Here is a 25,297-nt window from a genome sequence, read left to right as displayed (position 1 = left end):
GAGAAGGTTCGATGGACACAAAAGACTATTTTACGACGACATCACGTCAACACAAGCTGCTGCTTAAATAGCACAAAATACACAGTAGAACTGAAGCTAGTCATATAGTGAACAAAGTGGCTGTCAATATCAAAGCAGGATACACACAGCTCAGAGTGTACCACAGCCTTAAATAACATGACACGCAAGAAAAAAATCCAACCAGGAATGATTAAACCTGAAATACAGGCAGCTGTAGTTGCACTGTAACAAATTCACCCGCTGTATTAGATGTAGTTGGTAGATTTTCCTCTATTTACACCACAGCGATGCTGAAATCTACACCCTGACTGATCAGACAGTGTTGATTCATTGTCTATAACAGCAGCTGCAAATCACAGATTTATATTAATCCACTCATTGCAATACTTTATTGTTTCTATAGTAACAGCTCATTCACAGGTACTTGTTTAGTCAAAGGTTCACATAGAGGGTAAAAATAAAAAAGTGTGTAACTGTTGATGTGATGAACTTTTCTGTAAGGAGATGTTTATTTGGCATTTTATGGAAGGAGTCTCTAGTGTCAGTGTTTTGTCACTGCTGGAGGAAAAGCTGTACTTTTAAGTCTTCCTACACTATGTGCTATGTCATTATTTTGCCTTAACTCATTTATATTACAAAGTCCAGATAATGAAATAATATCTTTATGTTTTAGTAAATCCAAATAATGTTACTAAGTACAAATAATGATAATGATATCTTGAAATAAAAACTTAGTCAAAAATAACGAGATAATATCTTGAAATAAGTCAATATAACAATTTAGTAAGTCAAAACAAGATATCTTGAAATAATGAGTTACTAAGTCAAAATAATGAGGTCTTGAAATCTTGAGTTACTGAATCAGAATAATGACGGAACACTTGAAAAAAATTTCACACCTTGCGGTTAAGGGTATAAACGCTTTAGGAGGTTCCGTTATTGCAAATTAATCAACCTATATATATATATATATATATATATATATATATATATATATATATATATATATATATATATATATATATATATAACGTATAAAAATGTAGAAAAATCAGTTTCTGATTTGTATTTATGGTGCAAATTTATGCTAAAAGGTTTTTTTTTCTTCATTTTATTATGTTATAAGTGAAGAGAATATCTGTGGAGTCATTTCTAACATTCTTTTCTAACATTCATTTCTAACCTTGCAATCTTATCAGATTGTACTAATACATGTATTATAATCAACATTTTTTTTTTTCCATACCCAAGGTCAGTAGTTTATGCAACAAATCTGTAATTTATTTTTTACTAACCAGCTACTCATAGTAGGTGGGATCAAACCTTTATTGTTTGAAAACTCTTTTACAATACAGTCATTTTTTTCTTAACTTGTGCAATTTGATGAATAATATACAATGTCATGATTTAATCCAAGAATAACACACATCAACGAACAGGAAGTATTTCATTTCTACACGTTGACGTTCTCTAACAGTGGGAAGATATGTGCTGCTAATTATTTTCATTTTTGCGCTCGTTTTCCCGCCAGCACAACTGCTTCCCTTTTGGATCGACGCAAAGTGCATTATTTAATTTTTTTTTTTTTTTTTTTTTTTAAAGATCGCAAAAAGCTTGAAAGGGGTACTGCGTCGTTGTGTGACATTTTTTAAAACCTACATATCCAATTACGACACATCCAGAGTTAAAGAAAATATATGTATATGCATGCCATGAACATTCGCTCAAACATTTACAATAAATGTATAGTTTTAAAACCTTGCGTATGTTATTTCATAGTGATACTTTTCATAATGTTCTCTTCCCACAAGTGAACAAAATAAAATTAATAATAATATTAATAATTATAATGAACTAATATATATCCTCCAAATAGATTTTTTTTGTTCATTTTACAGACTTGCCCTATTCAAGTCATAATATTTTGGTCCACATTTACAAACCTCTGAATAAACAGAGGTAAAAAAAATAATCATCATCATCATAAAATGTTTTGCCACAGAAAATTAAATAAAGAAATAGTGATAATGGTTTGTCTTTCCGTGATGAAACAATTCTGAGTGATGCTCATAAGATGTCTGCCAAAAAACAAAACAAAACAAAACAAAGAAAAGAGCAATATAAACATTCTAGTTTTTTTTGTTTGTTTGTTTTTTTACAATTTTACACCTTCTTATTCCATGGCACGGCTTTTACGCGGTAGAATTTGGTGCCCAAAGGAACTTTGAAGCGGTTTTGGGCCTAGAGAGGGGGGAAAAAGGCCACCCACACACAGACACACACAGACACACACAGACACACACAGACACACACAGACACACACAGACACACACAGACACACACACAATTACAATTAAACAGGCATAATTGTTGTTAATGATAGTACTTATGCTTAAGGTGCAATTTAAGTTTAACAACTTTCTAAAAGAAATGTGCATGTATTTGATTTGTACTTCCAGTATGTCAGAATCAAGTTATAAAAAATACATTTTTAATGGTTTCACCTTTTTTGCCTGGCAATATTCTTTCTCCATGACCTTCCCCAGCACCCACGGTCGCCTCGTAGCTCCAGTTGCTGCAACAAAAAACATGTATATTATTTGAACAGTTGTGTGTGATGTATATAAATCTAAAAATAATATATAAAAAATAGAATTAATATAAATATTTTTAAAAGAATCATATATATATAGACACATACACACACCAGTGTGTATATATGCATCTTATTTTGTTCTTTTTTTTTCAATATTTATTGTTTTTAAAAATTCTTATATTTGTATTTATAATTGTTTTAAATCATTGACATTATTTTAAAATTACTGGACAGAATAACAGCAGTAACAAGGGTTTTCAGTAGAGTTTAGATGGAAGTGACCGTTAGAAAAGAATGATTTCATGCTGTCTGTTGATTTGGATTGTTTCATATAATCCATCTCTGGTCAAGTCGTAACCTCATGGCAGAGGCAACCAGCCTTAGGGCTCCATTGCCACCAGTTACTGCAGGAAACCCTGGGCCAATACCAGGGTCTCTCACAAATTATTATGTTCCTGTGTTATTTATTTATTTATAGCACTTTAAAAAAAAATCTAAATTACTTGGTTGCATTTATTCAAGTGTCAATATTCAATTATTCAATTTCCATCAGGTATGCTATTTATGGCATAAATTATATTCCATGTCAATTTTCTAATTTTTTTTTTTTAAACAAAAGGAAAAAACAACTGCTAGTAGCTGTAATTAGTTAAACAAACAAACTCTTGTTGGAGTCACTCTACTGGGCATATTGTTGACTTCACAGGTTCTCCATTTAACAGCATTATATTATATGTTAAGTAGTAAGCATGTGTAGTGAACAGGAAGCCATTTTGTATAACATATAAACTGTATTAAAAACGATTCCTGACGAGGTGAAGGTTTTTATGTGGATCATGAATCGTTTTTGCTTAAATTTTATTACATCCATCTACAGGTAATTCAATACAACTGCATAGTGCTGATTTTGTTCTGGATGGGGTAGAGACGTTCTAAAATAAATATTAAACTGTTTGTTATAAAAATTAAATATTAAAATGTCTGAAGTTATTTTAAATCAATCTGACCGTTCTAACATGCTTTATTATTAATGCTTTTGACTCCAGAGTGTACAAACTGCACCACAGTCATGCGTGCGTGTGTGTGTGTGTGTGTGTGTGTGTGTGTGTGTGTGTGTGTGTGTGTGTGTGTGCAGACCCGGCTTGAGGTCCAGCGCAGCGAGAGATTCTGAGTGCAGGAAGTAGAGAGTGGGGCCGACCGTGAACAGCACATAATTATCGTGCCGCTCATCCAGGATTATGAGGACCAAATCGCCAACCTGAAAACTGCGAAGAAAAAAAAAAAAAAAAGACGGAATTAAAAAAAATAAATAAATAAGAGAAGTCCAGGTTAAAAAAAAAAAAAAAAAAGATAAGACTTACTCTCGAATGGCGATCTTCTCCGAATGCCTTGAGGACACAGAGGACATGCTCTGCGACATCTAAACAGAATATGAGATCATTTACAACATTAATACACCACTTTCTCTAAACATGCTAATCCCTGAACAAACCCTGAACAAAAATCACACATTTTTTCCTCTTATTTATCTAAATTTAACTCTGTCTGTAAATATCTGACATAAACTTCCTTCAGTCCTTTGGTAATGTCCAATAAATATCTCAGTGTTTTTTACATCGTGGAAAACAAAAAACAGGGAGGTGTGATGCATCCGGCAAAGTTTTCCTGTAACAGCCCTTCCCAAAGCGTTTATTCCTCTTAAACTACAGCAATTCACCAATTTAATTATTTATTATAAGATATAGACGTTGGACTTTTTATCTGATTGTAGTTACGTTATGTGGAACATACACGAAACAAGTTATCGCTCACGTTATAGGAGCTATAAAAACACAGCTTTTTAACGTTACCAAGAAACCACTTTGTCCTGAAGATGTCCGGAAAAAGTTACGGACTTGTACAAAGCGCTGACACTGGAGACTCCTTCCTTCCAGAAAGCACCACCATATCAACAACTGCACATTTTTCTTCGTTCAATAACATGTATTTTCATCTGTTTATTAATGGATTATGTAGACGGGCACTTTTGTTACTATAGAAATGATAACGCAGCAGAAGGAGTGCTTTAATATAAACCTGTGATTTGCCTTGTTACAGAAAAATCAATCAATCAACACCCTCCGGCCACTCAGAATCGAGAATTTGAAAGAGGTGTGGTATGAAATTACGCATTACACTGAAGAAATACCACGGAGCACTGAGCACAATTAGGTAGCATTTGTGCAAATCAAAATATTTTACACGGCTTAACAAAGTAATGAAGACATTTAGGAGTGTATTTAAGGAAACCATTTTGGGTGAGATGCAGCCACGGTGCAAAACTAACAGACATCTTGGTTAGTAAAGTAATATTTAAAAACAAACAAACAAACAAAAAAGCCTCTTATGTTGTTCCACCACTATAAATTATATCGCCATTCCACCAGCAATGCTTAATTTTCGGATTCTGTATGACATACTGTATATCTGAGAATGCAAAGTGAGTTGTTTTTTCTATTTTGGGTTTGGTTTTTTGCTTTTTTTTGAGCTTTGCCTCTCTGTTCCTTATTTGGAACACGCTATTTTAGTCTCTGTTGTCCTTCTTGACACCGTAAAATTTTCTTTTGCTCCTCCAACTGGCTAACCGGCAATTTGCGTGCACAAGCGCTCAGTCACTTTCACTATTTGCCAATTGCCTCATACTAGCATGGAAAAAAAACTTTTTTGTGTCCTTGAGAGCCAAAAAACAAGCAAAAAACAAAACAAAAACAAACAAAAAATGCATAGGCATAAATATTTAATTTATTTTTTTTTTGTCATTTAATTTTTGAGATTATGATTTTTCCCCCCTGATCTTTGACTAACCCTGTTGTATTTTAAAATTGAAAATGATAAAATGGCAGACATACAGTATACCGTGGATTTAAATACTATAAAGCAGGCAGTGAAAGTCAGGGCACCTTTTAATTTGGTTGTAGTGCCACCTAGTGGTGTTTATGAGCAAGCGTAGATCAAATTAAGTTGAGCTGGTACTCTGAAGCAAATTAACTGCTCATTCAGACAGAACATTCCTCTGGGTCCTGCTCTCTCTATGGCTATCTGTTAGGCTTTTCATACAAAATAAAAGAAAAATAAACAAATAAAGATTAACCCTGTGTGCAGGATCAGTCCTGCGGGACAGCCAATTCAATCATGTTAAAGAGACTTGTATTTTAATTAACGGCTGATAATGTGCTGTTCGCCACCTGCACAACGCCAGTCCTCTAATTCAACGATGCATAAATTACCGCGCCTCTCCGTATCAATGGATTTGTTCACATGTTGATCTTGTGTTACGTAATGCTTGTAACGTATCAGTCTAGATAATTCAGCTGTATGACATTCCTGGTGCCATTTTAATAAACACTTCTATCTGATTTGAAACAAAAAGGGTATCATGAAGTGAGGCTTTATTAAAAGCTACCATAGAACACACACCAGTCTTTGGCTCAGCCTCTTGTTCTCCTCTTCTTTCATGTGTAAGGTCTGTGAGAGAACCATGCAAAATAAAATAATGCCATCAGTTATCTTTATCCATCTTAAAGTAGTGTAAATTAGAAGTGTTGAGAAGATCTACTCACTCTTTCCAACATCAGTATCCGCTGCTTCTCCTCTGACAGCATCAACGCGTTATCACTAGGAGAAATCAAACAGCAATTCGTCACGCTGTTTTAAAATATCTTTAAATTCATTTTCTCTCTCTCTCTCCTTTTTTTTTTTAAATTTGCCAGGCCAAACCTTTGTGCTTTGGCTCAGTTTGCGTTTCACAGCTCAGTTTAGGAGTCAGGTGACAGGTGAGTCGATTCAGAGACAAATAACTTTCACACTGCAATCAGACTCTCTTGGAACGGTCGTTTTGTTCTGCATCAGTGTGTGTAAATGTTGGATAAGTGAAAGCCCTCGCATATTTCAATGGTTTAGAAACTAAACTTACTGCTCTCTCTTGCTGTATCTGATCTCTCTGATTTGATGCTCCACAGTCTGGCCAAAGAAAGCCACGATGCTCTCTGGAAATATCTCTCACCTAATCTGTGTCACCCTCTTTACCGTCCTACACCCAAATGCTCATTTCTGCACCATGACGAGTTTATTATTGTGTGAATTTTGTATTATAAAACAGACGCTTACTGGACAGTCATCATGCTCGCTTCGACGGCAGAGTCCACTCTGTCATCGTCTCGCAGCGTGGCCACAGACACCAGCCTCTCCGAATCCAGCGCAGGCAGGATGGGGACTTCGGCGGGGGCGGGCCCACACGCTCCGGGCGTCTCCACGGCAACGGTGATGGGATTGGGCACAAAGAAAGCAGAGGAGACGAGGGTGGAGCTCCGGAGGCGGTTGAGCTCCTCCTCTAGGTGTTTTTTCTCCTGCAGGATGGTGGCGCGGTCCTCAGAGAGAGTCTCGATCAGGCCTGAAGGAGAAAAACAAGCTGATCACTCCACAAACATTATTATGATTATTCCAGCGGATTCTGGAGTCATATTTCTCTAACAAGATGTAGTACTGGGAATAAAGCTGAAGTGCTGTTATTCAGAAACTTACTCTTATCCTTCTCCTGCTGTAGCGTCACCTTCTTCAGCTTCTCACTTAGCTCATTGATGATCTGCTCCTTCTTTAACTTCTCCCGTGTCAGTACAGTATTGAAATTGGTCTGTAGAAAAAAAAAAAAGTTGATTTTTAGTGCTTACTTAGTGAGCAAGATGACGAAAACCATGTATTGAATCTTTCATGTATTGAATGTTTCATGTCCCTGATTAAAAGGCTGAATCAGGTGTGTTAGACCGACTTGTAGCCAGATGTGCACCGTGTGCAATCAATTATTTAATTGGTTTAGAGTAAAGGCAGAAAGACTGATGCAAATGTAAGGGCGCCATGTAATCCAGCAGGCAAACATTTAACACAGCAGAAGTATAAATAAAATAGAAGAGACTTGGGGAGACAGTGTTACCATTCTGCAATATTTAAAAAGGAAAGACGTTACTGGGCTTACAAAGAATAGCCGAGTAATTCATTCACTAGTGGCACTGCAGGGATGTCGAGTAGTCGGGCAGCGAGGAAAAACAGTGAGGCAGACAGTAAAGAAAGTAATTTAGTTGGAAATATTTTAGACATTGTGGAAGAATGCAAGAAATTGTTGTTTCATTTCTTCTTTTTTTTATTTTAAATGGTGCAATAGTAATTATTTAAAAAATTTCTTACTTGTGCCTCAGCACAAGTGTAATAAATGGCTGAGAAAACAATAATTGTTTGTGTTTGGATGGGCCTCCTGTCAGTTATTTTATAGACACTCTACAGGCCTTCAAAGATCCTGGGGGCGGAGCTTTGTGAACATGGAATGGACGGGTTGGCTCAAGAAGTAAAAAAAAAATTCAAAATGTCAGATACACCTACTTAACTATTAGTGACTAATCTTACCTAATGCACTTTTAATGGAACAGTATCACGTTCACGGTGGAGATGTGTGCGCTTCCACCTGCTCCTGAAATGCCTAATCATGTGTGTAATTGCTGACACGGTGACGTTTTCTGTTAGACACTGTTTATTTTGTCTTATTAACTTCACAGGAGAGAAAAACAAGAGGCTAGTGAGGGAACGACTGTTTATAGCTGCGATAACTAAGTGAGAACAGGAAATAACTTGTTTAGTGGACATTCCACAACATTAAATGCACTTTGTATTCATTGTATAGATTTGTCGTTCTTTAATAAATAAACGTTTGTAAAGACGATTTGTTCTTACGCTGACATACAAGATCTCCAGTATCTCTCAGCTAAGAGAGTATAGAAATGTAGAGAGAAAACTGTTGCATGCATGGATACGTCTCCAGAGTCTCCTACCTGCTGCTCAGCGATCAGTGAGGTCTTCAGGTTCTGCAGCTCCTCGTTCTTCTTCTTCTCCAGCAGCTCCAACTTGCCCAGGAGAGACGCTCTTTCTTCATCCAACCTCTGCTGCAATGCGACGTCCACAGCTTCTCTTTCCCCAGCCTCAGCTCCTCTGCAACATCACAGTCAGGTTAGTGGTTTTTAATCCGTGTAAAGGTTGAGTACGAAGAGCTCAACTCAAATTAGAATAAAATTAGCCTGCATTTTTCCTAGAAATTATGCTTCATTCACGCATGACTGTGGAGTTAGATTTATAGGATGCAGCAGAACTTCAGCAAACTTGCAATATTGGATGATATAAGCCCTCTCTCCAAAAAAAAAAAAAAAAAAAAAAAAAAAAAAAAAAAAAAAAAAAAAAAAAAAAAATTAAATAATAATAATAATAAAAAATAAATAAATGAATGAATGCAGCAGAATGTCGGCAAACTTAAAATACTGAAAGGTACAATAAATGATAAAGATAAAAATGAAACAAAAAGATATAAATACAAAAAAAAAAAAAAGAAAAAAAAAAAAAAAAGCTTGGACTATCAATTGCAGTTGGATTTTCAAAAAACACTAAATTTTACAACTTCAGTAACCAGCAGGCTGATGTCCCTAAAAATAAATCTACTTTTATATTACATGCTAAAGTTTGCATGTTGAAGTAAATTTTATTTATTTAAGAAATGACATTAGATGACTGATGTCTTATTTATGTTTTATAAAATGTTTTATCTTACTTACTTGTCTGTGGATTGTCTTTCCTCAAGTTGAGTTTCAAGTAGTTTAATTTTTCCTAACAGCCTCGCTTCCACCTCCTCCTTCTGCAATAAGGCTTCTTTCAGTGCCTCTTTCTCCTCCACCGTTCTCCGGGCTTCCTGACGCTCCTGCTCCAGCTGCCCTGACAGGAGCGTGTTTACAGCCTGCAGGTCGCTGATGGCGGTTTGCAACTCGCGCTCTTTATCCATGAAAGCCCTCTGCTCCTCCTCCCGTTCCTTGCGTAAAGTTTTGAGCTGGTCCTCCAGCTGGTGCTGGATCTCCTGCAGGCGTTCCTCACAGTCCTTCTCAGCGTCCTGAGACTTCTGCTTGAGTGCGGAGAACTCATGGCGCAGGAGCGTGCTCTCCTCATCGTGCCGCTCCACCAGCTCTGAGATGCAGTGGTCCTTCTCGAGGCGCATGAGAGCGCGCAGCTCGGCGAGGCCTTGCTCATGCTCCTCATTCTTCTTCTGCAGCTCTTGCTTCAGTGCCTCGACTTGCTCTTGGAGGGCCGTTGTCCGTGACTCCATCTCTGCCTTAAGGGCCTCCTCCTGCTGGTTCTTGGCTTCCTCGTATTGCAAGCGCAGGTCTTCCGTTTCAGTCTCTTTAAGTGCCATTTCCACTTCAAGTTTGCATCGGGCGTCAGCGAGCTCACTGATGCGGGCCTCGTAGTCCTTAAAGCGGCACTCGCGCTCCTTTCGTTCCGTCAAATGTGATTCCATGAGTTCTTTCATTTTAGCTTGGTTCTCAAGGGTTAGGGTGTCTAGAGCGCTCTGGTTGTCACGTTTCAGGATCTCCATTTGTGCTTGGTGCTCCTTTTTCAAACGAGCTTCCAAGTCTTGGAGACGGTTCTTCTCTGCGTTCTCCATTTCTTGCCGTACCTTCCGCTCGATCTCGACTTGCAGGCAATCCAGCTGGTTGGCAAGGGCGTCTCTGGAATGCAGGGCGTCTTGAAGTGCCTTGCTGCGCTCGGCAAGGATCCTCTCCAACTCCTGGACAGCCTGCTGGTGGCTGTTGCGTATCTCCTGCAGCAAGCGCTCCCTCTCACCATCCATCTGAGCCAGCTCTTTCTCTTTCCTCTCCACAAGCCCTTCGAGTTCGAGCATGGCCCTCTGGACGTCCCGGACGATCTTGTGGTTCCCTTCCAACTCGTCAGTAAGCCGGAGGATGTGCTTTTCGTGATCATCTTTCAGCGTTTGGAGCTCATTCCGGTGTGCCTCTCTGAGGTCCTCTTCTTGACATCGTCTAATATTGTTGACTATGCTATGAATTTCTGCACTCATCTTCTTCAAGGCAAAGCCAAAGTCCCGCTGCTCTTTCAAAACAAGTCCTTGGAAATGACAGAGGTCATCCTTAACTTTCCTCATGTTGCTCTGTGACTCCTCAGCAGCAGAACGGTACTTGTCTATGGTCACCTTGAGGGTCATGATTCTGGAGTTCTCTCTCTCGAGCATGGTCGTGTCCTGGATCCTTTTGCTATCTATAGCATTGATGACTGAGGAGTAAAGAGACTCAACCATCATCTCAGGACTTGTAGGGTCACTAATGGGATTGGGTGATGTTACATTCTCTTCGATGACAAACTCATTGACCGCTGACATGAAGTCTGACTCAGGGCTCTCGGCTAAAGAGTCCAGGTCCAGAGAGCCCTGCTGGAGCACGGGATCCATGTTGGGATGTCCTATGGTTTCAAAGTCAAACGTATGGGCGTCTATACTGTCAGGGGACAGATCTTCTAAAGGAGCTGGAAGGGAGAGCGGCTGAGTGGGTGGAGACGGTATACTGAGGGTGGGCGGAGTTTTGGATGAGGTGGGCGTGGTCTCTGTTCTGCTTTCCGAGCTAGGTCTTTGTGCACTCTGGCTCCCAGAAACCTTCAAAAAAAACAGAGCAAAAATTGTCATAATAGAACACCAATGTTCCAGACATTTGGAATGACAAAAACATAAAAAGTGTTTTTTTTTTACCTTCAGTTCACTCAGTAAGTCTGTGATGGTTTGAGACATCTCGTCTACACTCCGAGCTGCTTGTACTAGCTGGTGAAGAGCTTCTGTATGATGGTTTAATGGCTCAAAATCACATAGTGATGGAACCCTAAAGGAAAATGGACATTATAAACATGGCAAAAATAGAAAAATACAACAAAATAAGACAGAGTTCAGTGAAACAAAGAACTAGGAACTAAAGCCCAAAAACTAATCTAAAGAATCTTTAGCCCAATTAATCCTGGGAATGACAATGGCAGGATTTTCTGACATAGGAAAAGTCTTCAGGACAGAGTTTACACTTTGTGGTTTCTTGGTAACATGGCAAAGCTGTGTTTGTTTTGTCTTCCTAATTTCAAGAAAGAAAAAAAGAGAGGCTGGTGAGAGAATGACTGTTTATACCTGCTATAACATAAGTAATAACAGGACCTAACATGTTTTGTGGACATTCTACAACATTAACTGTAACTATAACGAGATAAAACGTACACTGTGTTCTTAAATTAATTTTAAAAAGTAATAGTTGGCAAATTGCTGTCATATACAAGGAGTATGGCAAGAATATAAAAATACAACAAAGTGCCACAAAGATAAGACAGCATTCAGCGTGGCAAAGATTTGGCTGGTACTTTAGCCGAGGAACTTAAGTCCAGGAACATGAGCCCATGAACTTGAGCCCAGGAAATTAATCCTGGGAGGCCCAGGAACTTTAGTACACTGTTTTGTTCTTTAAGAAATTACAAAAAGCAATAGTTGGCAAATTGCTGTCATATACAAGCAATAAAACACTTCAGGGTGGTAAGAATAACTCGGCTTTGTTTTGGGGTGCATTCTTCTACCGCTGATTATTTTCCTATAACAGAAAATCTTCCACTGCTTTATTCCTTACTTAGCAATTATTTTTCTTCCACTTATGTACTTGTATTTTACCTGAGAAAAGGCTGCACTTCAGCAGGACAGCAGCTCTTCAGATACTGCAGGTCGTTCAGGGAAATATCCGGAAGCTCAAAGTCAAACTTGCGAGGCTTTCTTGTCTAAAAGAAAAAAATGAGCAAGTGAAAGAGGGCTCAGAGAAAAAAAATTCATCATGAGCTATATTATCAAAAGTTCAAACACTTACGCAAAATGATGACGGAGGCCATGAGTCAAGTCCTCGAAACAAACGATTTCTGAGGAATGACTTTCCTACAAGGAAAAAAAAAAGTCGGAGGCGGATTTTGTAAAGAATTGCTTCAAGCAGACTCCAGAACCTCCGTGCTCTTTATCCATATTTACATGAAGCTCAGCAGATTTGTGGAGAACACAAACAGTAAGCTCATACTTACTGAACAGCTTGCCAAACGTCTCCCTTTTGGCCTTCTCTGCCTCATAGAGGTTTTTCCCATCTTTTACCAGGGCACTGGCCCACTGGGGAAACACGAAGCAGAGAAAGCACTGCTGCTCAGAATACATGCCATGAATACAGAATGAATAAACAGAAACAAAGGATATTTAGTAGATTCTAGTTGTGACCAAAGTTGATCTGGGCTAAATTACAATATTAACACTGCTGTTATAGGGGGAAAATAATCAGTGCTGGGTTGGTGCTATGGAATTTCTATTACCACCAACTATTTTATTCTTTTTACACCATAGCAATTCTCCAATGCCAACAACTTATTTATTTATAAAATAAAAAAAAAAAAAAAAAAAAAAAAAAAAAAAAGATTGTTGTAGTTGTAGTTTTTAATCCATTTATAGTTACATTTAACATTGTGGAACATCCGCGAACAAGTTAGCTCTTGTTCTCACTTATGCTACAGCAGCTATACACAGTTGTTCCCTGGAAGTTAATAAGACAAAAACGCAGCATGGTGCAAAGCCCTGACAACTGAGACTCCGAATTCCAGCATATCAACAATTATACATTCTGTATTTGTTAAATAACAGAACATATTTTGATTCGTTTATTATTAGGCTTAGTTTATGTAAAGCGTCCACTATACAGTCCCTATGAATAAGCCGTTGCTATAGAAACGATAACATATTAGGACTACTGTTATAGAAAATGGATCCACACCTACTGGCCAATCAGTATCGAGAATTCAACAGCACTGGTGTACAGTCCAATATTAAAACATAGGGCTAGGAATTGTGACCTTGAAACATATGTTAATGGGGTACTACCAGGTCACTGATCACCTCACCTCTCTGTAGTGTTTAACAAACATTTTCCTGCGCACCACCTCCACCACAGCCAGGCAGTACATCTGCGGGACGGTACTGAGGGCCTCCACCACACGCACTCGCTCCAGCAGCTCGGTCAGGAGGCGCAGCAGCGCTTGTAGCTTCTCGCCATCCTGATCCGCATGCAGCATCACGTAGCAGCACCATCTATAAGCAAGACATAATGATATGCGCTGATTAGCTGTTCTCCTCTACGGTTAATGAACCAATGCAAAATGACCATTGATGCTCACGCTGGTATGAAGAGTTCACTAAAATCACACACTCTGTTGCCTTTCGATGTCTCTACATGTACAGTGACAGCACATCTACTTGAAACGGATTGTTACTACAGACCGAGAGTATTACCGTTATCTGTTAAGTAAAAATGTTTAATAATATCTAAGTCATGACCGTCCTTACTTGAGACGGACTTGCAGGTTGTTGGCCAGTTCCTGTTTGGCAGTCGTGCACTTCTGCTTGATGTCCAGCAGCTTCCTGTGGTTGGTCAGCATGATCATCAGCTGATTGGCGTGACTCAGACACAGGTCCGGCAGCACTGAATTGTCCTTCAGGTTTTCAGCCCTCATCTGATTGGCTAAAAATCCCTGTTAAAAAAAATATATTAAAAAAACCATGGCTAACATAAAATTCATACAAGGCCCTACATCTCAGAAGCGCTAAACAGACCCAATAATTTTACCTGCTCTAAGAAAAATGCACTGTAATGATGTAATAAAGACGTACAAAACAAGCTGATTAAAAAAAATAAACACCGTACCTGAGCGAGCTCCTTCTGTTCGTTCACTAGCTTTTTGCAGCTGGCAATCATTTGGTCGAGTGCATACAATCTGTCTTCGAGCCCCTTTATGGCCTTCATGTTTTGATTATCCAGTTTGGTAATAGTGTCCCGGCACTCGACGAGAAACGGCTGAATAATCCGCGGATCGAGCTACAAAAGCAGAACACATGCTGACATGAGACAACAACGAATGCAAGTTATTATAAACATTATGCAGGTAACATTAGGCAAATATACTTCTGCTAGAAGTAACTAGGACTACTGAAAATGGCTCCTCAGTATCCACAATATCTCCACAAAAGGAAATTTGGAGGTGCATTTCAGGACAGAATCACTATCTTCCGAGGAACACAGTGTCTGACATTTACATCCATCCATTTTTTTTTTTGGTTTCGCGTTTAGAGCTTAATATCTGGGGAAGGGGCACTGATATGCACTACAACACTAAATACAGCAAGTGGCAGCAGTCAAACACTTCTTTTCCAACATGAGGCGACATCTGCATTGAAAGTCACGTTTATTCAAACTGAAATTATCAGACAAACACAGAGTATGGCGAAACAAAGTATGTAATTCGGCCTGTAATTTTCTCAGAGGAGGATGGACAAAAACACCAACATGGCTGATCTGCATGGAAATAAAACCACAGACGAGCACCAGGAAGAAATGACCCCAGAACCTCATTTACATTTAACATCGTCCAGATAGGACTATAGTCACACCACAGCGCTGTTAAATTCTCAAATCTGATTGGACAGGTGTTGATATAAACTTAAAAATGTGTAACTGTTGATTTGGTCTAAGGACATGTTTTAATTACAATCTATGGAAAGCTATTGTGTCTATCATGATTGTAACTTTCCTGATAAACTAACATGAACTTCAATTGTCTCCTTTAATGATCTCGCTCTTACTCTGTTAATGGAGTCGAAGCACTTCCTCACTACAGCCTCGACATCATTGGGCCGGTCCTGTACGTTGATCCAGTCCAGCAGCGTGACGTTAAATGAGGGAGCGTCCGTTTTTTCTGTCCCCTCCTGCTCCTTTTCTTCCTCCATCGCCTCCTGCAGCCCGCTGCTGCTGCTCCTCACTCTGTCCTGAGCCGGGGAATCTCCTGAAACGGGAGATTTCTGGTTCCGCTGGACCTCCGCAGGGCACAAGATGGCCGACTGGGAGGATGTTTGGCCTCCTTCTTCGTTGTCAGGCTCGTCCTCTGCTCTGGGATGTGGGGAGGAGGATTTCTCCAGGCTTTCTCTGTAGCTGTGGCGGGTCAGGCACTCCAGCAGAGGGATTTTAGCCATGACCGAGACGGCCGTTCCGAGCCTGGATGTATACAAGCAACAAAATAAGGTTAAAGGTGTGACTTTTTAAGGTAGGAAAAGGTATCATTTTGCATAGCTGTGTACACTGTAGCGCTACTCACTTTGTTAGCTTCAGTTTGATGTCTTCAAAATCCTGTTGGTAATTAGTGTACGCGATGTCGAATTTCGAGAGCAGCTTCTGATAGGACGTGGTGCAGTCATCCAGGTTGGCCATGATGGCGGCCCAGCCCTGGTGCTGAAGGTGTTCATCGTGGACCAGGCGCTCACAGAAAGAGCATAGCTTCTTGGCAACTTCAAACATTTCCTTGGAAAAAGAAAGAGAATACAACATGAGCACAGATCAACAATGAATGACCGGAATAAATATTTCTTCCTCTGCCCTTTGACTCATTATGACAATAATTTGGCTGTGGTGTTAAAACAGCAGAAGATATCATCAACTCTTTAGTCAGAAAGCTTAACAGACGTATAAGCATTGTTATTAACGCGTGTAAAGCGTGAGAGGAGTACCACGGCGAGCTGCGTCCTCGAGGCGACAGTGTGAAACACGGCCGGCATCATGAGGGACTCCTCCACCTTCATCTCCATCTCATTCTCTATGGAGAAGGTGGTTTTGGGGATCGTGGGCGCGCGGTCGCACAAGATCATCTCTTTGTTGAACAAAAAGATGGGGTTCGTATCCTGGGACACGAGATGAAAAAGAGAGCATGGGGTTACTTTTCTATTAATTACTCCACAAAACAAAATGCTGCTGTTTATAGTTCATTTCACAAAAAACTTTTTTTTCGTGTGTCTCAGAGGAAGCATTGACCAATAGCTAAACTATGGACAAAATGGAGGAAAAAGTGATAACTAACATAATTCCTAATTGTTTAGGGATGTACTTGACTAGAATCACCACAGACTTTATCCTCACATCACAAGGAAAAGAATGTGTTATCCGAGTCATGTTCGTGTTTAACCACAAGACGTCTGCCTCTTGTGCATTAAATAAAGATAAACCCTAATATACCAAAAACGGCCTGTGCTATAGGTTTACATGGTTACCAACATCACACATACACGTTACTCACCGTGCCTGCACTGTAGCTACACACTCTCCTCTCGGCCACCATACACTCGCCCCCATTAACCACCAGCACCTGATGCTGAGTGGCGATCTTATACTTAGCCTGGATTGCATGTTTGAGGTCCAGAACACTACAACACACCCGGGCAGAGAGAAATGTCTGTTTCAGTCAGAAGTACAGTTTGCCTACATATTTCACAGACTTCAGTAATAAATTGTTTAATATGCATTATACAACAGCGCTAATTTCTCGAAAGGTGTTGATTAATTTGAGCAATGACGCGCAGTACCATAACATCCACTATTTTGTTTTCTTTTTTTTTTATTAATGTTAGATAATAGGAAGTCATCCAAGACACATCAGCCTTAATTACTGTGTACTTTACCAAGCAAATTAAAGCATAAGATGTGGTCATGTCATTTAATTCCCACACTACTAATCTGTACCACTACTTTATTATACTTCTAAACCTTAAAATAGGCAACATTTCTGTAGACAACTTACGTTTGTACCGCTAGTTCGGTGTCGAATGTCAACGTGCTCCCATTATTGACCTGGAACACGTACAACTTCATGTTGAATTCTCCACTCAGCTTCCCTGCGACCTGGCTCCGTCATCTAGTCTGTGATGCTCACCTGAGAAGGAGAAGAATTCGATTTAGGGTCCTTAATTACAAAATCACATCCCGAGGACACAGCCTTTACACCTGAGTTTATTAGGAGATAATGACCCAGATCTGACCCTGCGCATGGACCAGACTATTCTGATAGCTTTACATAATATACATCTAATCATAAACTGCTGTTATTTACCAAAACTTGTTGATATAGTCAGGTTTTCTGTAAGGAGACGTTCATTTAACATTTACGGAAGGAGTCTCCAGTGTCAGCGCTTCGTAACAGTCCAAGATAAAGATGTTACTTCGCGCTTTTCATCACTAGAAAGTCTTTAGGATGGTTACATACGTACACAATACATACCTTGATTTTCATTTATTTTTTTTACACGCAGATTATAATTATTGAAATAATTATTGAATTGAATTATTAAAATCTAGTTTATATGATACCGATGAGGTACTTCACTGTAGTATAAGCGACATGTCCTTCTGAGACCACGTGGTGGCGATGTGTACTTTTAATTCCACATACACAGGCAGAAGTCGTCACTCCTGCGCACAACAGTGCTACAATCCAAATTCACTAGCTAACAAAAGCTACCTTTTGTGTTTTATGTATATGTACAAAAGTCGTAATTACACCAGAGAAGGTTTTTTTTTTTTTTTTTTTTTTTTAAGAATATCAGGAAATGCATATAATTATTATTGAGAATAGGGAAGATTTTTGGCTGCATCATCCTGTCTCAGTATTTAATTCAGCTAGGGTTATGGGTTTTTCTCCCAAGGAAACACATAATGACCCCAGGAGAACATTACGAATTAGAAATCTCAAATGCAGCTGTCTATCTGCCTTTAAATTTAAATACTGAGAGTAAATACTGCACTTTATTTTCGTTCATTACACCGTGACAATTCCACACGCGCCTTCTCAATCGCATCATGGATTTATCAGCGAAATCAGAGACGGAGATCAGATCTAGCGGGCGTGTCACTCTGTGTCGTCAGCAGACATGACTACAGTCTGGGCTAGAAAGAAATCAGCCCCAGCATCGCGTCCTCACTGCTTCATAGTGTTCTGTGTGGTTTTTTTTCCTTATGAGCGCTTGCAGTAATGTTGCGATCAGTTCTACAAAAATCCTAAATAATCCCATTAAAATGTTTATTAACAGCAAATAATCTGATGTGGATTCCAAAATCTATTTGAAAAATGACAGATATTATAGATAATATAGATATATAGACATTTTGGGCTTCATATCTAATATCACATCCAGGTAAAATCCTTTGAGTTAGTTCATTTTATTCAGGCTTATCCCTGTATAATTATTTGTTATTAATTATTAATTAATTAGAGTTATTAATTCTACTGCACAGCACTCTGGCAGCCCTTGTGGTGTTTAAAATGTGCTTTATAAATAAAGTTGACTGTTATGTTCACCTCAGATCTAGACAAGGTTCGGCAGTACTTTCTCACTGATAGCATATTACATTCTTACTCTACTCATATGATGTAATGAGGAGTAAAACCTGAGGTATCAAAAACAGCACAAAAACTACCTCAAAAAAAAACTTTCATCTCAAATTATGCTATGCTTTAAAATTTTATTGACTCTGCTACGACTTTTAATGCTTTCTAATTCAATATTTTACACAATTTAATACAACACAGCTTTAGGGAGAGGGAGAGAGACAGAGTGAGTGTGTGTGTGTGTGTGTGTGTTTACTAACCAAGAGCCTAACAGGGAGTATTTCAGGCTGAGTCATGTTGTTCCTCGCCGTTAAAGTGAATCATTAGGATTGCTGACAACTGTTTACTTTACACTATTTGAACAATTCATAGTATAAAACCGCGCAGTTTGTTTTACAATCTCAACCTAAAAGTGTGTGTCCTGAAAATGTAATCATTAATAGCACAGTTATTGGCTGAAACAGTAAGTTAGCTAGCACGCGCTTTCATAACTGAAAGCTTTTCTCGTCAACGCGGATTAAAATAATGTGTCTATAAATATATAACGTCAAAAATTAGAGTAAGAATGCGTTTTTTACAGTGCTAACTGTTGTTTACGTCATTAAGCTTGGTTTCTTTTTTAAGTGTAAACGCTTAAAATGTCCTTTAATCTCCGCGTTACGAGATAATGCTGCTAGCTAACTTAGCAATGCTAATATCTGCATCTGTCAGATTGGGGTTCAGAGTCGATTCCAAAAAAAACGAGTCGATTCCAAACGAGTCGATTGTATGATTCCAGGTTGAAAGAAAAGAGTCGACTCTCCGATTCCAGGTTGAAAGAAAAGAGTCGACTCTCCGATTCCAGGTTGAAAGAAAAGAGTCGACTCTCCGATTCCAGACGCAAGGAAATAAAAATAGAGAGTCGATTCCGTGTCGTTTATTTTTTTTCTTCTCATGTTCATCCATAATTTAAAGTGTCTGTTAAAGCTCTGTATTACTTCTATACCTAGTATAAGAATAATTTAATTTACCAACTGTTTCCTGGAAAAACTAGTAAGAAATACACTTAATCTACAATTAGACCACTGAAGAATAGAGTCGATTCTGTGTCATTTGATTTTTCAGCTCATATTCGGGCACAATTAAAAGTGTAATTAGTTAGAGTTCCGTGTTAATAGTGTAAAAAGACTTTACTGTACTAAAGTAATAAACTAGTCAAAAAATACTCTTAAACTATAATTAGTCCACTGAAGAAAAGAGTCGACTCTGTGTCGTTTAATAGATCATGTTTATGTATAATTTAAAGTGTAATTAGTTCTGTAGAGAGTTCTGTATAACTTATAGAGTCAGTTCTGTACTATTTTTTTCCTCTGCTCATGTTTGTTCACAATTTGTGAGAATAATTAACTGTTTGTTAAATAAACTAGTAATATACCATTACACTATAACTAGTCTGCTGTTAATTTGATGCCAATCACAGCAGCTCTGACTGTTAAAGATCAAGCTTTAATCTGGATTCATTTAAACGTTATCTATGAATCCAGTTGCGTGAAACTTTAAATCCTGTTTGAAATAATCCAGACTGCATTCGAGATATCATAAAATTTACAGTAAGCCAGGATTAACTTTTACTGTGTTGCTCCACAATGCTAAATTCAGATTTATATTTCAGGTAGAAATAATTTCATTTAACAAAACACATTAACAAACCAAAAGGGAAGAAAAACATATTGTTAATATTATTAATTTCTGATTCTGAATAGGGGTTCATTTATTTATTTAAGCACATCAGTCATAGTGGACATTCAGAAAGATTCCCAGTGTAAGGTTTTAGTTGCTGATTTTAGCCATTTTTGTGGTGCAACACAAACTAAAATAAAGCTTTCAACCTCAAAACTGTTTATAATAATTATAATAATTATTAGTGCAATCCATCATAAATCAGTTAGAAGAGAACGCTAAAAAAAAAAAATCAATTTAAAAAATGTCCTGAATCAAGAGAAGAGGTTTATTGTTACTATTGTTATTATTATCAGTAGATAATATAGTTAAAGATTTCTTTTCCAGTGCTGTGTTTTCGTTTGTGGAATCTAAAATGTCTATTATGTGTATTATGAGGAATCGATTCGGAATCGACTCGGAATCGGAATCGACTCGGAGAGAAGCAAGTAAAACTGACCCTGTCAACGTGAAACGCACCAAAATCCCTGTCTAAAATTGTGAACCTAAACATTTTACATTACAGAAATTATGATGTTAATCTTGTATTTTTTCTAGCAAGAAAAACATAAAAACAGCAATAAAACGAGCTCTACTCTACCTACCTTGCCTACAATGTCATAAGGTCCAACCGACATGTCTTAATGCTAATACCCAGACAGCATACATGCTAAAATGCTTAATGTTGCCATTAAATCCATTAAATTACATTTTACCTGTTAATTGTCAATGTCCATCCCTCGCGTTCAAGCTCGCTCGCTCCGAGGCTAACACTCCGAGGCTAATGCTAGCTGCACATAGAGAATGCTATGCTAGCTGGATTAGCTGCCGGGCTAATAGGCTACCGAGAATACCCTAGCAGTAAATACACACGGGCTTTGCTCTTCATGCAGGCATAAAGCCGTGCAACTAAAATCTGACACTATTCCTTAAAAACGTGGTTCATAAATATTACTCTAAAAAATAATAACAACCACAACCCTTCTTGTCATAAATGTGAATTCTGTATATCTCATTAACGCTATTCTCAGCCGTAAGCTAACTAAACAGGCTAACACCCTTCCACTGTGTTACTGCTGCTCTGTTTTGTTGTTGTCGTCGACCTTGACGTCATTGTGTACCGCAGTGCATTCTGGGATTGAGTACACTCAGAGGCCACTTCATTAGCTAGCCAGAACATACAGTAAAGTTATACAGGGCAGGGTGGAAGTGTTTTATTCCTCTGATACAACAGCAGTTTGCCTGGTTTTATTAATTAAAGCATGACACGTCATACTTTTTTTTTATTCATTTACAGTTACCTTTAATGTTGAGGGACGTTCTTGTTATCACTTACTTTATAGCAGCTCTAAACAGTCATTCCCTCACCAGCCTTTCTTTTTTCTCTCTGTCTCTTGAAGATCTTTCAACAACACAAAAAACACAGCGTGTCAGCTTGTCCCTGAGAAATCACAAACCCCTCTGTCCTGAAAGTTTCAGAAATCGTTTGAGATGTAAAGTTACAGCTTTACCTGACTGTTACAATGTGCTAAGAATGGAGACTCCTTCCAAAAATTCCTTACAAAAAACAGTGAAAACCAAAAATTATTATTTTTTTTTTTTTTTTCAATTTTTAATTTTAAGTCAATTAAATAGTGGAAGTATCCAGCCAAAAATGTGCTCAAGTAAAAGAAAATAAATAAATAAATAAAATTAAAAACTTGCCGCTTTTTACAGCGTAAATCCTGGTTGCCTGTGCCAGGAGGTACTGAATCAACAGAAATGGTAAAGAAACACAAAATTAATGTTATGCAATGACAGTACCAGTAACCAAATTTGAACCCTACAAAAAACCAGCTGTCTGAATTGAAGAGAACGTCCATACACACACACACACACACAAATATAAAGCAGTGTAAAATGTTCTGAAGACTGGACCAAGATCCCACTACAAGTGTCTCCAAAATTGTTAGAGATTAGAGGACGAGACTCAGCGCTGCTCTTCCCTCCAGTATGAAAAAAAAAGAAAGGCATGTTTAAATAAAACTATATAATGTCCCTGTATGTTCACGCTCAAAGTATCGCTTATTGCATGTGTTATTCACACGCTTGACGGAAGATTTAATGGTTCTAGTGACACAAATGTATTAAAAAGAGTCTAAATGTGTAATGGACTCTCACTAAAACAATAAAATCCATATCATTAGAATGGAAGTCTAATAGATATGTGATGGGAAATTAATTATCTGGAATTATGCCTTATTTCTGTTGATGTTTAATGTGTTGAATCATCCGGAGATTATGTGTAAATTACAAAATATTTTTTCAGTTTTCAACTAATTTGTGTAATGTTGCGTTTTCATGTGTGTGTCTATGTCCACTTTTTAGCTCTTTGCAAAGGGCTAATTATAATTCATTTCAGTTAAATTTTATGTATACACCACTTTCAACATTGTGACAAAGCAGCTTTACAGATATCCACATGTAGATTTATATTTAGATCCGTAATGAACAAACCAGAGGAGACAGTGGGAACGAAAAACTTGGAAGAAACCTTGAAAGGATCCTGTCCTCTTCTAGGTGACACCAGAGAGTGGGGTCCTGTGAGAAAAGGTGAGAAAAAAGTGCCTATAGGCTCCTCTGCATGCAAGGAAACATGTTGAAGTACTATATAGGGTGTCCTTTGAGTGGAGAAAGTGAGATGCAGTGCCCTCTACATGCAAGGAGACATGACAAAGTGCCCTCTAGGGTGCCCTCACAGTGAAGAAAATGTAATGACGTTCCATCATGGCTGGAAAAATGTGATGAAATGCCCTCTAGGGTGCTGCTACATGTGAGAAAACATGATGAAGTACCCTTATGGGTGCTCTAACAGTGGAGAAAAGAAGATGAAGTGCCCTAATGGCTGCTCTTCAAATGAAAAAAAAAATGCAATGAAATGCCCTCTAGGGTGCCACTATATGTGAGAAAACGTGATGGTGCCCTATTGATTGCCCGTACATGTGAGAAAACATGATGAAGTGCCCACTAGGGTGCCCTTTCAGTGGATAAAACGTGATGCGGTGCCCTATAGGCTCCTCTGCATGCAAGGAAACACGTTGAAGTGCACTAATGGGTGTCCTTCCAATGGGGAAAATGTGAAGAACTGCCCTATAGGGTGCCCTTAAAGTGAAGAATACATGCAGTCCACTACTGGGCTCCTCTACATCCAAGGAAACATGATGAAGTGTCTTCTAGGGTGCCCTCACACCGGAGAAAACATGATTAAGTGCCTTAATACCATTCAAATGGTAAAAAGTGATGACATGCCCTCTAGGGTGCCACTACATGTGAGAAGACATGACAAGGTGACCTATTAGATGCCCCAGTGTGTGAGAATGACACGATGAAGAGCCCTTGCAGTGCCTATAGGGGTCCACAATGTGCAAGGACACATGATGAGGTGCCTTATAGGGTGCCTTTACCTGTGGAGAATAGGTGATGGAGTGCCCTATGAGGCTAATCTACATGAAAGGAAACATGACGAAGTGCCCTCAAGGGTGCCCTTACAGCCGACAAATCTTGGTGAAGTGCACTAGTGGCTGCCCATCAAATAGAAAAACGTGATGAAATGCTCCATAGGGTTCCCCTACATGCATGGAAATGAGATGAAGTGCCCTCTAGGTGCTTGTGCCTTTTTATTTTTTCACCCCCATCCCTCAGTGTCTACCCATGGCCATTACCAGTCCTAACTGACCTCTTCTTTTGATATGTGCAAAATGGTTTCTTGTGCAAATTGCTACATCATGCATGTTTTTCCTGATTTTTGCTGTGAGTAATTTTGAGACTATTGGAAAACCATTTGCAATTAATAAAGTTTTTTTTTAGAGGATTGTCTGAGGAGCTTCTTCACTTGAGTTTTCAAGTTGCCTAAAATATAGAACACAGAGCTGTTGCAATTTATATCCCCCCTACTGTCATCTATTTTTTCCCTAATTGTTTTATTATTACATTGCAATAAATTTTAATGACTCTTATTCCCTGAAAGAGAATGATGTGTGGGCAGAGTTGCGAGGTAATTACATGTTTACTATAATAACATTGGCGAAAAGTGTTGGGGCGATAAGCTTGCCTTGCTTGAGCTGGTGTCTGGGAGACTCTGGAGTGACTTCGTGGTTGAATCCTGGATTCCTAACTTTGTGAATTTGTCAGCTGACCCCTAAGATGTCAGCGAAGGTGAGCATGCAGAGTGTTCCTTGCTGTGTATTATTTAGTCTGGACGATGGCCATCTGATCCTCAGACCAACTGTTCATCTCCCATTGAGAACACACACAGGGGGGTTCCCTTATCTAAACAGAGGCTGGATGTCATCACATGACCTATAGAACAGCTGGAGACCTGGACTCCTACTGTGTATGAGGAGCATCTCGTCCTCATGAGCTTTATTTAGAGGCGAGCCGCTGAGGGAAGTTCCAGAAACTATCCGGCTTGCACGTACAAGGGACGTGGCACTGTTCTGATGTCATAGCAACGAACTAAATCATATTAACAGAGGAGGTAACGCTTTTCAGACAAGCTGTGTTATTAACTTCAAAAGAGGGAACAACTGTTTATAGCTAGATTTGACTGAAGCAGATTTACTGAATAGTAGAGCTACGGCTTCTGAGATTATTAAGTTTGAGAACCACTGGCCCCGCCTACTAATTAGCACTAATTAGCATATGTGACTGTGTCTCTCATGTATTTGACAAGGAGTTTGCTACTCTGAAGGAATTCCTTACGTATTATGGGAAGTATACTGTAACTAGGTGTGTGGTGGCAGTTTTTCTGTACTACGGTGTTGATCTAAAAGCTAGTAATTTTCATCTGAATGATGCTGTTGTGCTCACTAAACTGTAGGTGGAGCTGTTCCTATT

General features: G+C 38.7%; 1 protein-coding gene across 2 annotated transcripts; it reads right to left on the bottom strand.

Annotated features, from left to right (window-relative positions):
• Positions 1–1,329: 1,329 nt before the first annotated feature.
• rb1cc1 (RB1-inducible coiled-coil 1) lies at positions 1,330–21,528 on the bottom strand. 2 transcript variants are annotated; one of them, XM_026926288.3, is made up of 23 exons: positions 21,139–21,528; positions 17,141–17,272; positions 16,640–16,766; positions 16,077–16,247; positions 15,668–15,870; positions 15,159–15,567; positions 14,224–14,394; positions 13,866–14,050; positions 13,424–13,610; positions 12,563–12,644; positions 12,358–12,422; positions 12,168–12,271; positions 11,220–11,346; positions 9,244–11,126; positions 8,473–8,629; positions 7,178–7,286; positions 6,764–7,046; positions 6,217–6,271; positions 6,074–6,121; positions 3,979–4,037; positions 3,755–3,882; positions 2,526–2,596; positions 1,330–2,262 (listed from the first exon to the last, which is right to left on the bottom strand). In XM_026926288.3, exons 2-23 carry the CDS (start codon positions 17,209–17,211, stop codon positions 2,185–2,187), a joined length of 4,773 nt encoding a protein of 1,590 aa, XP_026782089.3. In that variant the 5' UTR covers positions 17,212–17,272; positions 21,139–21,528; the 3' UTR covers positions 1,330–2,184. The 2 variants fall into 2 exon arrangements, with proteins under 2 accessions (XP_026782089.3, XP_026782090.3); XM_026926289.3 differs by lacking the exon at positions 21,139–21,528 and adding an exon at positions 18,985–20,500.
• Between the last annotated feature and the right edge of the window lie 3,769 nt (positions 21,529–25,297).

This window comes from Pangasianodon hypophthalmus, chromosome 1 (genome assembly GCF_027358585.1).
Source record: "Pangasianodon hypophthalmus isolate fPanHyp1 chromosome 1, fPanHyp1.pri, whole genome shotgun sequence".
NCBI lineage: Eukaryota > Metazoa > Chordata > Actinopteri > Siluriformes > Pangasiidae > Pangasianodon > Pangasianodon hypophthalmus.
This window is presented reverse-complemented; position numbering and strand designations above follow the sequence as displayed.